Source organism: Phacochoerus africanus, chromosome X (assembly GCF_016906955.1).
Source record: "Phacochoerus africanus isolate WHEZ1 chromosome X, ROS_Pafr_v1, whole genome shotgun sequence".
Taxonomy (NCBI): domain Eukaryota; kingdom Metazoa; phylum Chordata; class Mammalia; order Artiodactyla; family Suidae; genus Phacochoerus; species Phacochoerus africanus.
This window is the reverse complement of record NC_062560.1, coordinates 49,028,407-49,040,670: the sequence shown is the minus strand read 5'-3', so window position 1 is coordinate 49,040,670 and position 12,264 is coordinate 49,028,407. Positions and strand designations below refer to the sequence as shown.

Below are 12,264 nucleotides of genomic sequence, written 5' to 3'. Positions count from 1 at the left end.
AGAGCACCATATTGATAGGATATCCTGGCTTCTTGCCTTCGATAGGTTATTTCTTCCCTGGCACATGAAGTTTATGCCATTCATTGGTTGCCAGCCCACATTAGGTTTCTTCAGGAAGGCCCCACCCCTTGGGTGAGTGGTGGCATCCAGTGAGGCCTTCAGTGGTGGGGCTTCTAGGGTTCAGGCTTTCTCTCATGTGGCCCACAGCTCAGATGAAGTGATTCTGAAGCCCACTGGAAGTCAGCTGACCGTGGAATTCCTGGAAGAGAATAGCTTCAGTGTGCCCATCCTGGTCTTGAAGAAGGATGGATTGGGGATGACACTGCCCTCGCCATCATTCACTGTGAGGGATGTGGAACACTATGTTGGTAAGCACCACAAAGCCTCTTAACTGTGACATTATTCATTCCCATCAGAACCTGCGACTCTTCCTCTCCAGTCTCCCTTTTGCATTTCCTTGCATCTTGGGAATCTGAGGTGAAATGCTTTGCCCAAAAATCATTCAACAAAGCTAGAACCAAAATCCTGGTCTTCCCTTTCTTTTCCTCTTAATAGACCAACCACAAAACCCCAGGCTGAGCCCCATTTTTTACCTAGGGAATTCCAAGGATTGTAATGGCCTCTCTCTCTCCTCTGTTGAGATGAGAAAGCCTTTGACTTTTGCCCTCACATGCTCATGGTCTGGACATGAGTTTTTGAGAGGTAGGATGAAAAGTGAGGAAGCAGGTCTCAGGTTGCTGGATTGTACTGTGAGTGAGACTGTGTGTCAGGCAGTTCTATTGCCTCAGCAGGTCTGGACCTGGCATTTAGATACAAGGAAGGTGTGAGGAATACCTACCCCCACCTCCCATATATGCACATCCAAAAACAGTGAGAAAGGTTTTAAGTGTAAGGTCATTCTAGGAATGGGTTAGGGGATGAGAGTCTTCCCTGGTCCCTGAGACCACTTGGTGCAGAACCCATCTCTCTACTCCAGGTTCTGACAAAGAGATTGATGTGATCGATGTGACTCGCCAGGCTGACTGCAAGATGAAGCTTGGTGATTTTGTGAAATATTATTATAGTGGAAAGAGGGAGAAAGTTCTCAATGTCATTAGTTTGGAGTTCTCTGATACCAGGTAAGAGGGGCAGGGGTAAGTAAAAAGCCTCACAAAGTGCCTTGGACTTATGATATATTGAGTGTATATTAGTGTTCTTTTCTCTTCCTCCTGGTGGTTTCTTCCTTTGAGATGCAGAGCTGGTTTATACTTTCTAGGGTAGCTGCTCACATAACAACCAAATCATATTTCTCCTTTGCAGTTTATAGCGTTGGATAGATTATGCAGTAGCTATTTTAATTATTTTTTATCTCCTTCAAGACCTAGGACAGGTTTCTTGGAAATTTTTCTGGTCTTTAGATTGCAGCATGGTCACTGTTTAACTCCCAGGATAGGTCTTCTGTCCCAGGTAAACACTTCTTTACCTGGAATTGAGCCCTGAGAGGTTTCTCTAATTGTTCCTCATAAAGAAGACACTATGAGATGAGAACAGCACAATACTGTTATACACCAAGTGCCAAGTGAGTGGGCCCAGGTTTGGGGAGTCTGAGCATTGAGTGGAGGAAATGCTCATCTTTGATTGGGAAGGCTGTGGAGCTGAGACCTGGGACTTCCAGAGCTGAGTGGAATGAAGATGCTGATCAGACTTATAAAAAATAAGTGTCCTATGTGTTCTTGGGGATTCTGTGGAGAGAACTTTTTTTAAATCTTACCTAATTCTCATTGAGATGGGGGTCATTTTATTCAGGCTTTAACCTTCGGTTCCCAATTGGTTGACATCTGCTCTCTGCTCTCTACCCCTTCCTTGCTAGGCTTTCTAACCTTGTGGAAACACCCAAGATTGTTCGAAAGCTCTCATGGGTGGAGAACTTGTGGCCGGAGGAGTGTATCTTTGAGAGGCCCAATGTACAGAAGTACTGCCTCATGAGTGTGCGGGATAGTTATACAGACTTTCACATTGACTTTGGTGGCACCTCAGTCTGGTACCACGTGCTCAAGGTAGGAATGGATATGGCTTCTGAAGACAGCCAGGCCTTGGGTTTCCTTCTTTGTTCCAGGTGACAGCATAAAACAAGCTACTAAGGCCTACTTGCCTCCCGGACTCTATTTGGGTGACATTCCTCTATCAGGGTTAGGTACTTAGTGGATATGCCATCTACTCTACAGTTTTGATGCTTAAAATTTTTTTAATAACTGCAGATGCCTAAGGTTTTCTTTGTTATCTTAACTGAATCAATTTGTGCACCTAACACTATGTATGGAAATGTCCATATTTATTGCAGAAATTCCTGCTAAAGTGAGAAACTTCCCCTCCATCCCAAGTTTTTGAAGTATAATTTACATACCATAAAATCATCTATTTTAAGTATGTAGTTTGATGTGTTTTGACAGTTGTATAAATAGTTGTATAACTGCCATTCTATCAGCCTTCCTGTAATTTCTCTTTTAGTGGTTGTTACTAGCTTATTGATTGTCCATGACTATAAAGGATTTTTGAGAACTGGAAAACAAATTTCTTTTCTTTTTTTTTTTTTGTTTTTTGTCTTTTCTATGGCCGCTCCCGTGGCATATGGAGGTTCCCAGGCTAGGCGTCGAATCAGAGCTATAGATCACAACCACAGCAACACAGGATCCAAGCTGTGTCTGTGACCTACACCACAGCTCATGGCAACACCAGATCCTTAACCCACTGAGCGAGGCCAGGGATTGAACCCGCAACCTCATGGTTCCTAGTCGTATTCATTAACCACTGAACCACGATGGGAACTCCTGGAAAACAAACTTAAGTAAGTTTTATTGTTTTCCACCACTGTTCATACTGTTTCGCTTTCTTATCAGAAATGCCAAGGAGAGAACAGAAAACATGGATATTGCTCTTGTCCAAATGATCATGAATCCCGAACTAGTTGTTTTCATTGGTTTATAATGAAGAAATTGGAGTGTGTGAATGAAAATACTATTATGCAAATTTTAGATTTAACTTTTTTATTTTAAAATAATTTTTAGTAGAAAAATTGCAAAAAAATAATAGGAAAGATTCCCGTGTGCCCTGCACTCAGGTTCTGATGTTACCGTTTTATTATATTCTTTCTTTCTATGAAGCAAACATAATAAAATGGTTTTACATATGTATTTTTTCTGAAACAACCCGAGAGTAGCTGCAGACCTAGTGTCCCTTTATCTTGTATTAATTCAGTGTGTATTAAAAACACTTATATAACCACAGTATAGTTATCAAAATCAGGAACTTACTATTGATATAATACTATTATCTGCAGATCTGATTCAAGTTTCCCCAGTTGTACAGTAGATAGTTTCTAGTGTTATTGCTTTTGTACATTGAAATTTATTATCATGAAATACTGGTTAAACTAATCAAGCTGTGGGTTGGGGATATTTTTGTGCTAGTGGATTTTTTTTCTTTTCTGTCAAATTATCTATCTGGTGATTATCCAGGCAAAACATAATTAGGAAATAAAATTTTCCTCCAACAGATAATCACCTAGCATATAATCTTTCAGAAGTCCTTGGGCGATTACTGAACTTTTAAACTTTTATTAGCTTTGATTGCAGGTGTGAGAGGGAACACTCTCTATAAATGGCATTTAAAGGCAAATTCAATTTTCTTCTCATTAGTAATGTGGCCTTAAATTCTCCTAGGGCTAGTGGTATTGATCTACTCATCTATAGAGGCCGTTTTTCATTTGGCATTGCATCTAAAATAGAAGCCTTTGGTGCACATTTGTCTTAAGTTGACAATTTTGTTTGAAATGCCCTTTCCACACTGTTTTTGTCAGTCTTATAGAGACTTAAAAGTGCAAAGTGCAAAAGAACTTTTGAAGCCTTCCAAATCTATGTAAAAATGATTCTCGGGCAGGTTTGGGAAAGAATTCTAACATACTACATGGTCTTGGAGCATGGGAGAGAGATTCTTCTGGAGAACGCTGGAGGACTTTTTTAGAAACCTTTGATATTTTTGGCATTTCAACCTCTTCTTGTTTCAGGGTGAGAAGATCTTCTATCTCATCCGCCCTACAAATGCCAACTTGACTCTCTTTGAGTGCTGGAGCAGCTCCTCTAACCAGAATGAGATGTTCTTTGGGGACCAGGTGGACAAATGCTACAAGTGTTCTGTGAAGCAAGGACAGACACTTTTCATTCCTACAGGTCTTCCCTGGGCCCCTCTGGGAGGGTTTGAGGGGGGTGGGAAGAGGAAGAGAGCTTGTGGCACCACCAGAATCAATCCCTTCCTATAATGTGTTGATGTGATTATAAGGGATATCTCTCTCATATCAGCTAAAGACTCAGAAATGGACCTCAAGGAAGTTCACGTTGTGGCCAGTGGGCAGTGTGGTCACCTGGGGAGGTTGCAGATGGGGCAGTCCAGAAGAGGTTGATGTGCTCCTTTATACAGGACTGATGTCGACTTGGTAGACAGATAGAAAACAGGATTCTCAACCCCATAACTCTAGAGATAGTGACTGAGGGAGTGGCATTGTAGGCTGTACATCAAAATGACCTGGATAGGGGTAGGTTTTATTTTCCCGAAACAATAAATGCCTAGACTCCCCCTCAAGGATTATGAATTCACAGGTTAGATGGGATATGAAACTGTATTTTGAAAAAGTCCCCCTAGTTGTCTGAACTTGGGGAAGTTGACATCTTTAGTATGTTGAGTCTTCCATGAACATGCCTGTCCATTTATTTAGATTTTTATTGATTTTCTGATTTCTTGATTCCTTGATTTCAGAATTAGTGTTAAATTTTCTCAAAATGTTCAGTAGAATTCTCTATTGCAGCCACATGGATCTGGAGATTTCCTTTTTGGAAAGTTTTAAATTAACATTCAGTTTCCTTAAACTTTATTAGGCTATTCAAATTATCTATTTTAGGAATTCCTGTTGTAGCTCAGCAGGTTAAGAACCTGGCTAGTATCCATGAAGATGTGGGTTCAATTCTAGCCTCACTCAGTGGGTTAAGGATCTATGTTGCCATGAGCTGTGGTGTCAGTTGCAGACGTGGCTCAGATCTGGCATTGCTGTGACTGTGGCATAGGCCAGCAGCAGCAGCTGCAGCTCCAGTTCAACCCCTAGCCTGGGAGCTAGGGGTGCCGCAGGTGCAGCCCTAAAAAGACCAAAAAAACTTTTTATCTATTTCATGTTGGGTGAGTTGTGATAATTTGTGCTTTTCAAACTGTTGGTCCATTTTACCTAAGTTGTCAACTTTATGTGTATAGAGTTATTCATTGTATTTCCTTATTACTCTTTTGATATCTTCTAAGTCTCTAGTAACATCCTCTGTTTCATTCCCGACATTGGTTATTTGTACCTTTTCTTTTATTCTGTGTCAATCCTGATGGAGGTTTGTCACTTTTATTGAACTTTTTAAAGAATCCCCTTTTTTTTTTTTTTTTGCTTTTTAGGGCCACACTCACAGCATATGGAGGTTCCCAGGCTAGGGGTCAAATTGGAGCTACAGCTGCCGCCCTACACCACAGCTATAGCAATACCAGATCTGAGTTGCGTCTGCAAGCTACACCACAACTCATGACAATGCTGGATCCTTAACCCACTGAGCGAGGCTGGGGATCAAACCTGCAACCTCACGTTTCCTAGTCGGATTTGTTTCTGCTGCGCCAAGGCGGGAACTCCAAGAATCAGTTTTTGTTTCATTGATTTTTCCCTGTTGTCTTTCTGTTTCCAATTTCAGTGATTATTGCTTTTATCTTTGTTTTTTCTTCCTTCTTCTTTCTTTGGGTTTGTTTTGCTCTCCTTTTTCCAATCTTGAGGTAGGAGCTTAGGTGATTGATTTCAGACTTTTCTTCTTTTTTTTTTTTCTTTTTACGGCTGCACCTATGGAAGTTCCTGGACCTGGGGTTGAATTGGAGCTGCAGCTTTGGCTATGCCACAGCCATAGCCACAGCAACACCAGATCTAAGGTGCATATGCAACCTACACTGCAGCTTGCAGCAACACCAGATCCTTAACCTACTGACTGAGTCTAGGTATTGAACCTACATCCTCACAGAGACTACGTCAGTCCTTAACCTGCTGAGCCACAATGGGAACTTCCTTTTTTTGTTTTTTTGTATTTTTTTTTTCTTTTTTGCCCCACAGGCAGTATGTGGGAATTCCTGGGCCAGGGATTGAACCTACGCCACACAGCAGCAACCAGAGCCACAGCGGTGAGAACACAGGAGCCTCAACCCGCTAGGCCAGCAGAGAACTCCCGGGAACTTCCTTTTTTAATGTAAACATTTAGTGCTGAAAATTTCCCCCTTGGCACTGATTTAACTGTGTAACAAATTATGATATGTTGTATTTCCATTTTGTTCAGTGTGCTTTTTAAAAAAAAATGAGATATAATGCACATACCATAAAAATTACCATGTTAAAGGGTACAGTTCAGTTTTTAAAAAAATATTCGTGGAGTTCCCTGGTGGTTCAGTGGGTTAAGGATCCGATGTTGTCATGCTGTGGCTCAGGTCACTGCTGTAGCACAGGTTCCATCACTGGCCTCGGAACTTCTGCATGCCATGAGTGCAGCCAGAAAAATTTTCACGAAGTTGTACAACCATCATCAATATCTAATACCAGAAAGTTTTCATCACTTCAAAAAAAAAAACTTAGTACCTCTTAGCTGTCATGCCCCTTTTCTTCTTCCCCCCAGCCCCTGGTCACTTTTGTATTTTTCTTTGTATATGAATTTGCCTATTCTGAATGTTTTATATAAGTTGGATCATGCAATATGAGGTCTTTTATATTTTCAAGGTTCATCCATGTTAGAGCATTTGTCAATTTTTCATTCTTTAAATGGCTGAGTAATATTCCATTGTATGGATATACCACATTTTGTTTATCCACTCATCATTTTATGGACATTTGTGTTGTTTTCAGTTTTTGGCTATTATGAATAGTGTTTTTATGAACATTCATGTACAAGTTACTGTGTTAACATGTATTTTCAGTTCTCTAGGGATATCTACCTAGGAGAGGAGTTGCTGAATCACATGGTAACTCTATGTTTAATCTCTTGAGGAATTGCCAGACTGTTTTTTAAAGCAGCTGCATTTTATATTCCTACCAAAAATTTATGAGGTTCTCAATTTTTCCACATCTTCCCCAACATTTGTTCTTGCCTGTCTTTATGATTATAGCCATCCTAATGGGTGTGAAGTAGTATCTTCCTGAGATTTTGTGTTTCTCTAATGCTATTGATTTTGAATATCTTTCCATGCACTTGTTGGACATTCATGTATATATATTTTTGAAGAAATATCTATTTAGAATAGATATTAACCAATTTTAATTAGGTAATTTGTGTTTTTATTGTTGAGTTGTAAGAATTCTTTATAAATTTTATTTTTCTTTTTTTGCTTTTTAAGGCTGCACCCACAGCATATGGAAGTTCTCAGGCTAGGGGTTGAATCAGAGCTACAGCTGCCAGCCTACACCACAGCTCATGGCAATGCCAGATCCCTGACCCACTGAGTGAGGCCAGGGATCGAACCCGCATCCTCATGGATACTAGTCAGATTCATTTCTGCTGTGCTACAACAGGAGCTCCTCTTTATGTATTTTGCAGACAATAGAGTTGTAGTCTCTCTTACTCCTGGTGTCTGCCCTGCTTGTGGCTGAAGTTGGTATGGGGCTTGCTGTAGGCTTCCTGATGGGAGGGACTGGTGACTACCCACTGATAGGTGGAGCTGATTCCTATTCCTCTGGTGGGTGGGGCTTTGTCTCTGGGTGAGAATAGAGGTTGCTGTGTGCCTAGGGTGTCTTTAGGCAGCCTTTAGGCAGCTCTTTACTGATGGGTGGGGCTGTGATCTCACCTGGATTGTTGTTTGGCCTGGGGCTTCTCAGCACTGATGGGTGGGACCAGATTTTTCCGAAATGGCCACCTCCAGAGAAATGCATGCTGATGAATATTCCTGAGAGCTTTGCCTCCAGTGTCCTTCCCCCACAATGAGCCACAGTCAACTGCTGTTTTCCCAAGAGATCCTCCAAGAACTGCAGTCAGGTCCAACCCAGATTCCTGTGGAGCCTTTGGTTTGCCCTGCATCCCAGTGCACATGAAAGTCTGTGTGTGCCTTTCAAGAGTGGGGTCCCATGGAGCTCCTGCCCACAAGCCCCACTGGCCTTCAATGCTAGATGCTCTGGGGGCTCTTTCTCCCAATGCCAGATCCCCAGGCATGGGGATTTGAGGTGGGGCTCAGAACTCTCATTCCTGTAGGTGAGTCTGTGGTACAGTTACTTTCCAGTCTGAGGGCTTCCCACCTGGTGGGTATGGGGTTGCTTATATAGCGTAATCGCCCCTCCTTCCATCTTGATGTGGTCTCCTCTTTGTCTTCTGGAGTAGGATATCTTTTTGGAAGTTTCCAGTCCACTTGGTTGAAGGTTGTTCAGCATTTGGTTGTAATTTTGTTGTTTTTATGAGAGAAGTTGAGCTCCAGTCCTTCTATTCTGCCATCTTAATCCCCCTCCTCCTCTTTATGTATTTTGGATTAGACCTTTATATGTATGATTTGCAAATACTTTCTCTCATTCTGGGGATTGTCTTTTCGCTTTCTTGATAGTTTTCTGTGAAGTATAAAAGTCCACTTTATTTTTTTTTTTGTTTGCTTGTACTTTTGGTGTGATATTTAAGATACCATTTTTTTTTCTTTTTACATCTGCACCTGGGACATACAGAAGTGCCTGGACCATGGGTCAAATTGGAGCTGTAGCTATTGGTCTATGCTACAGCCATGGAAATGCCAGATCCAAGCCACATCTGCTATTTACACTGCAGCTTGCAGCAATGCTGGATTCTTAACCCACTGAGCAAGGCCAGTGATTGAACCCATATCCTCACAGACTCTGTGTCAGCTTCTTAACCTGCTGAGCCGCAGGTTAGTTTCTTACATTTATGTCCTCCACCCATTTCAAGTTAATTTTTGTGTATGGTGTGAGAGAAAGATCCAATTTCTTTTGCATGTGGATGTCCGGTTGTCCCAGAACCATTCGAAAAGTCTATTCTTTCCCCGTTGAACTGTCTTGATAGCTCTGTCAAAAATAAGTTGGGAGTTTTCTTGTGGTACAATGGGTTAAGGATCCAGCATTGTCACTTTGGGTTGCTGCTGTGGCGCAGGTTTGATTCCTGGCCCAGGAACTTACGCATGCTGCAGGCATAGCCAAAAAAAAAAAAAATAGACATCAGTTGACTAAGTTGTATTGGTTTATTTCTGGACTTTGAATTCTGTTCCATTGATCTATATGTCTGTCTTTATGACATTATCACACTCATTATTATACATTTTTAGTAAGTTTTGAAATTGGAAAGTGTCATCCTTCCAACTTTGCTTTGCTTCTTTAGGATTATACCTATTCTGGGCCCCTTGAATTTCCATATGAATTTTTTATGCATTTTTTTTCCAGCTTTATTGAGATATAATTGACATATAACATGATGTAAGTTTAAGGTACACAAATTTGATATACTCATATACTGCAGAATGATTACCACCATAGCTTTGGATAACATCTCCATCACATCACATAATTACCATTTCTTTTCTGTGGTGAGAACATTTAAAGTCTACTCTCTTAGCAACTTTCATACATGTAATATAGTATTATTAACTATAGTATATTTAAAATTTGAGTGTTCAGAATATTTATATTTTTTATTAAAATATAGTTGGTTTACAGTGTTGTGACAGTTTCTTCTGTACAGCAAAGTGACCCAGTCATACATATATACACATTCTTTTTCTCATATTATCTTCCATTATGTTCTATCCCAAGAGATTGGATATAATTCCCTGTGCTATACAGTAGAATGTCATAGTAATCTCACTGCAGTCTACTGGTATTGACATTTTAATTGACATTTTACCAGTTTGAGAAAAAGGTTGAAACCTTAATTAACTCTTTTCACATTTCTTTACCCCACCATTTATAATATATTTGTCTGAAATATTTCCTCTGCATACATTAGATCCATATCACATAGTGTTTTAATTTTTGTTTCAACTGTCAAACATAATTTAGAATACCTGAGAGAAGGAAAGTCTATTGTATTTACATTTATTTTTACTCTTCCATTCTTCTTCCTTCCTGATTTTCCAAGATTTCTTCTCTTATCATTTCCTTTCTGTTTAGAGTTTCATAGTAGGTCTGCTGGCAACAGATTCTCTTAGTTTTCCTTCATCTGTAAATGTCTTGATTTCCCTTTCACTCCTGAAGGATATTTTTCCTGGAGATATAATTCTGGGTTGAAAGTTATTTTCTTTTAGCACTTGAATGTTGTGCTGCATCCTTCTGGCTTCCATGTTTTCTGATGAGATTTCAGCTATCCTTCACATTTTTTTTCCCTGTATGTGTCATTTCTTGCTCCTTTCAATATTTTTTTTTCTTCTCCTTTAGTATTTAGCAGTTGACTCTAATGTGTCCTGGTGTGTGAATTTTTTGGGATTTATACTGTATGTGTTCACTGAGCTCTTTGAATGTGTAGGTTTATATCTTTTGCCATAGTGAAATTTTTAGCTATTATTTCTTTTCTTTTCCTTTTTTTTTTTTTTTTTTTTTTTTTGCTTTTTAGGGACGCACCTGCAGCGTATGGAGGTTCCCAGGCTAGGGGTCAAATTAGAGCTACAGCTGCCAGCCACAGCCAGAGCAACACAGTATCTGAGCCACGTCTGCAACCTACACCACAGCTCGTGGCAATGCCAGATCCCTGACCAACTAAGTGAGGCCAGGGATTGAACCCTCATCCTCATGGATACTAGTTGGATTCATTTCTGCTGAGCCATGATAGGAACTTCCTAGCTGTTATTTCTTACAACACTTTTTCAGCCCCATATTCTAACTTTTCTTCTGGGTCTCTGATTATTTGAATGTAACACATTTTGTTAGAGTCCCACAAGTCACGGATTCCTGAGGTTTTTTTCTTTCCCACTGCATGGTTCTTTTTTTTTTTTTTTTCACTTTTTACTTTTTATTTTTATTGATGTATAGTTGATTTAAAATCTTTCAGGTGTTATAGCAAAGTGATTCAGTTTTATATATATCCTTTTTCAGATTCTCTTCCATTATAGGTTATTACAAAATATTGAATATAGTTCCCGATGCTATGCAGTAGGACAGTAGGTCCTTGTTGGATTCCTGAGTTTATTTTTCTCTCAGTCTATTCCCTTTCTTTCATAATTGAATGCTTCCTATTGTTCTGTTTTCAAATTCTCTGATTCTTTTTTCCATTGTTTCCATTTCTCTGTTGAGTCCAATTCTTTCATTATTTATTTCAGATATAGTATTTTTTAGTTCTAAAATTTCCATTTGTTTTTTATTTTTATTTATTTATCTGGCCAGGCCTGCAGCATGTGGAAGCTGCCAGGCCAGGAATCAAACCTGTGCCACAGCAGCAACCCTAGCTGCTGCAGGGACAATGCTAGATCCTTAACCTGCTGTGAACTCTCGTTTTTTAATTTCTAGCTTCTCTATTTCTTTTGTTTGTTTCAAGCATGTTTGTAATTGTTCATTGAAGCGTTTTTATGACTCCTTTAAAATTCATGTCATACAATTCTAACATCTTTGTCCAACACTATTGTATAATTTTGGATTTTCCTTTCTGTTGCTCAGATCTGTTTGTCTCTTCATATATCAGTATCATATTGATTTGATTACATTTGTTTTATGGAATGTTTAATATATGAAGAAGCAAGTCACCCCCACACACACCCCTTACTCCCATACCCATCTGATTTTCTCTTTTATAGTTTTCTCTTCTTGGGCATTTATTCACCCATCTTTGAATTCTTTGCTGTGTCTTATATAATGTCTTTTTTTAACACTGGGTACTTGATAACTATTCAGGGACTTGAATTTGTTTATCAGAGATTCAAGTTGGACTAATTTGCATCTTGATAGAAATTCCCACAAACTATGTGCAATCTACTTAGTTCCACAAGCATTTCATGTCTGCTGTCTGCCCCAACATTGGGCTAGGTGCTAGAGATAAAAGATTAATAGGCCATTTCTGTCTAATGTTCTAATAGCCACAATAGAGATATTCATCCAAAGTTTTGGGTGCACAGAGAAGAGCACTTAGTTTAGCTAGAGATTTGTGAAAATCTTCTCAGAAGAGTGACACCTGAGTGTCCCTGAGTAAGTAGGGACTGACCAAGGAAAGAAAGACAGGAAAGACCTCTCAGATATAGGGAAAGGCATAAGCAAAGCAAGGATGTTTA

At 39.7% G+C, this 12,264-nt stretch overlaps 1 protein-coding gene across 4 annotated transcripts in view; it reads left to right on the top strand.

Moving 5' to 3' along the window:
- PHF8 (PHD finger protein 8) overlaps positions 1–12,264 on the top strand; it is a 106,452-nt gene that overhangs the window by 34,758 nt on the left and 59,430 nt on the right. For 3 of the 4 annotated variants that reach the window (XM_047764437.1, XM_047764436.1, XM_047764438.1), the window contains exons 5-8: positions 208–368; positions 977–1,118; positions 1,850–2,036; positions 4,043–4,205. In XM_047764437.1, the coding sequence (XP_047620393.1) occupies positions 208–368; positions 977–1,118; positions 1,850–2,036; positions 4,043–4,205 (653 nt within the window). The remainder of the gene's footprint in view (positions 1–207; positions 369–976; positions 1,119–1,849; positions 2,037–4,042; positions 4,206–12,264) is intronic. The other variant, XM_047764439.1, reaches the window with a different exon arrangement.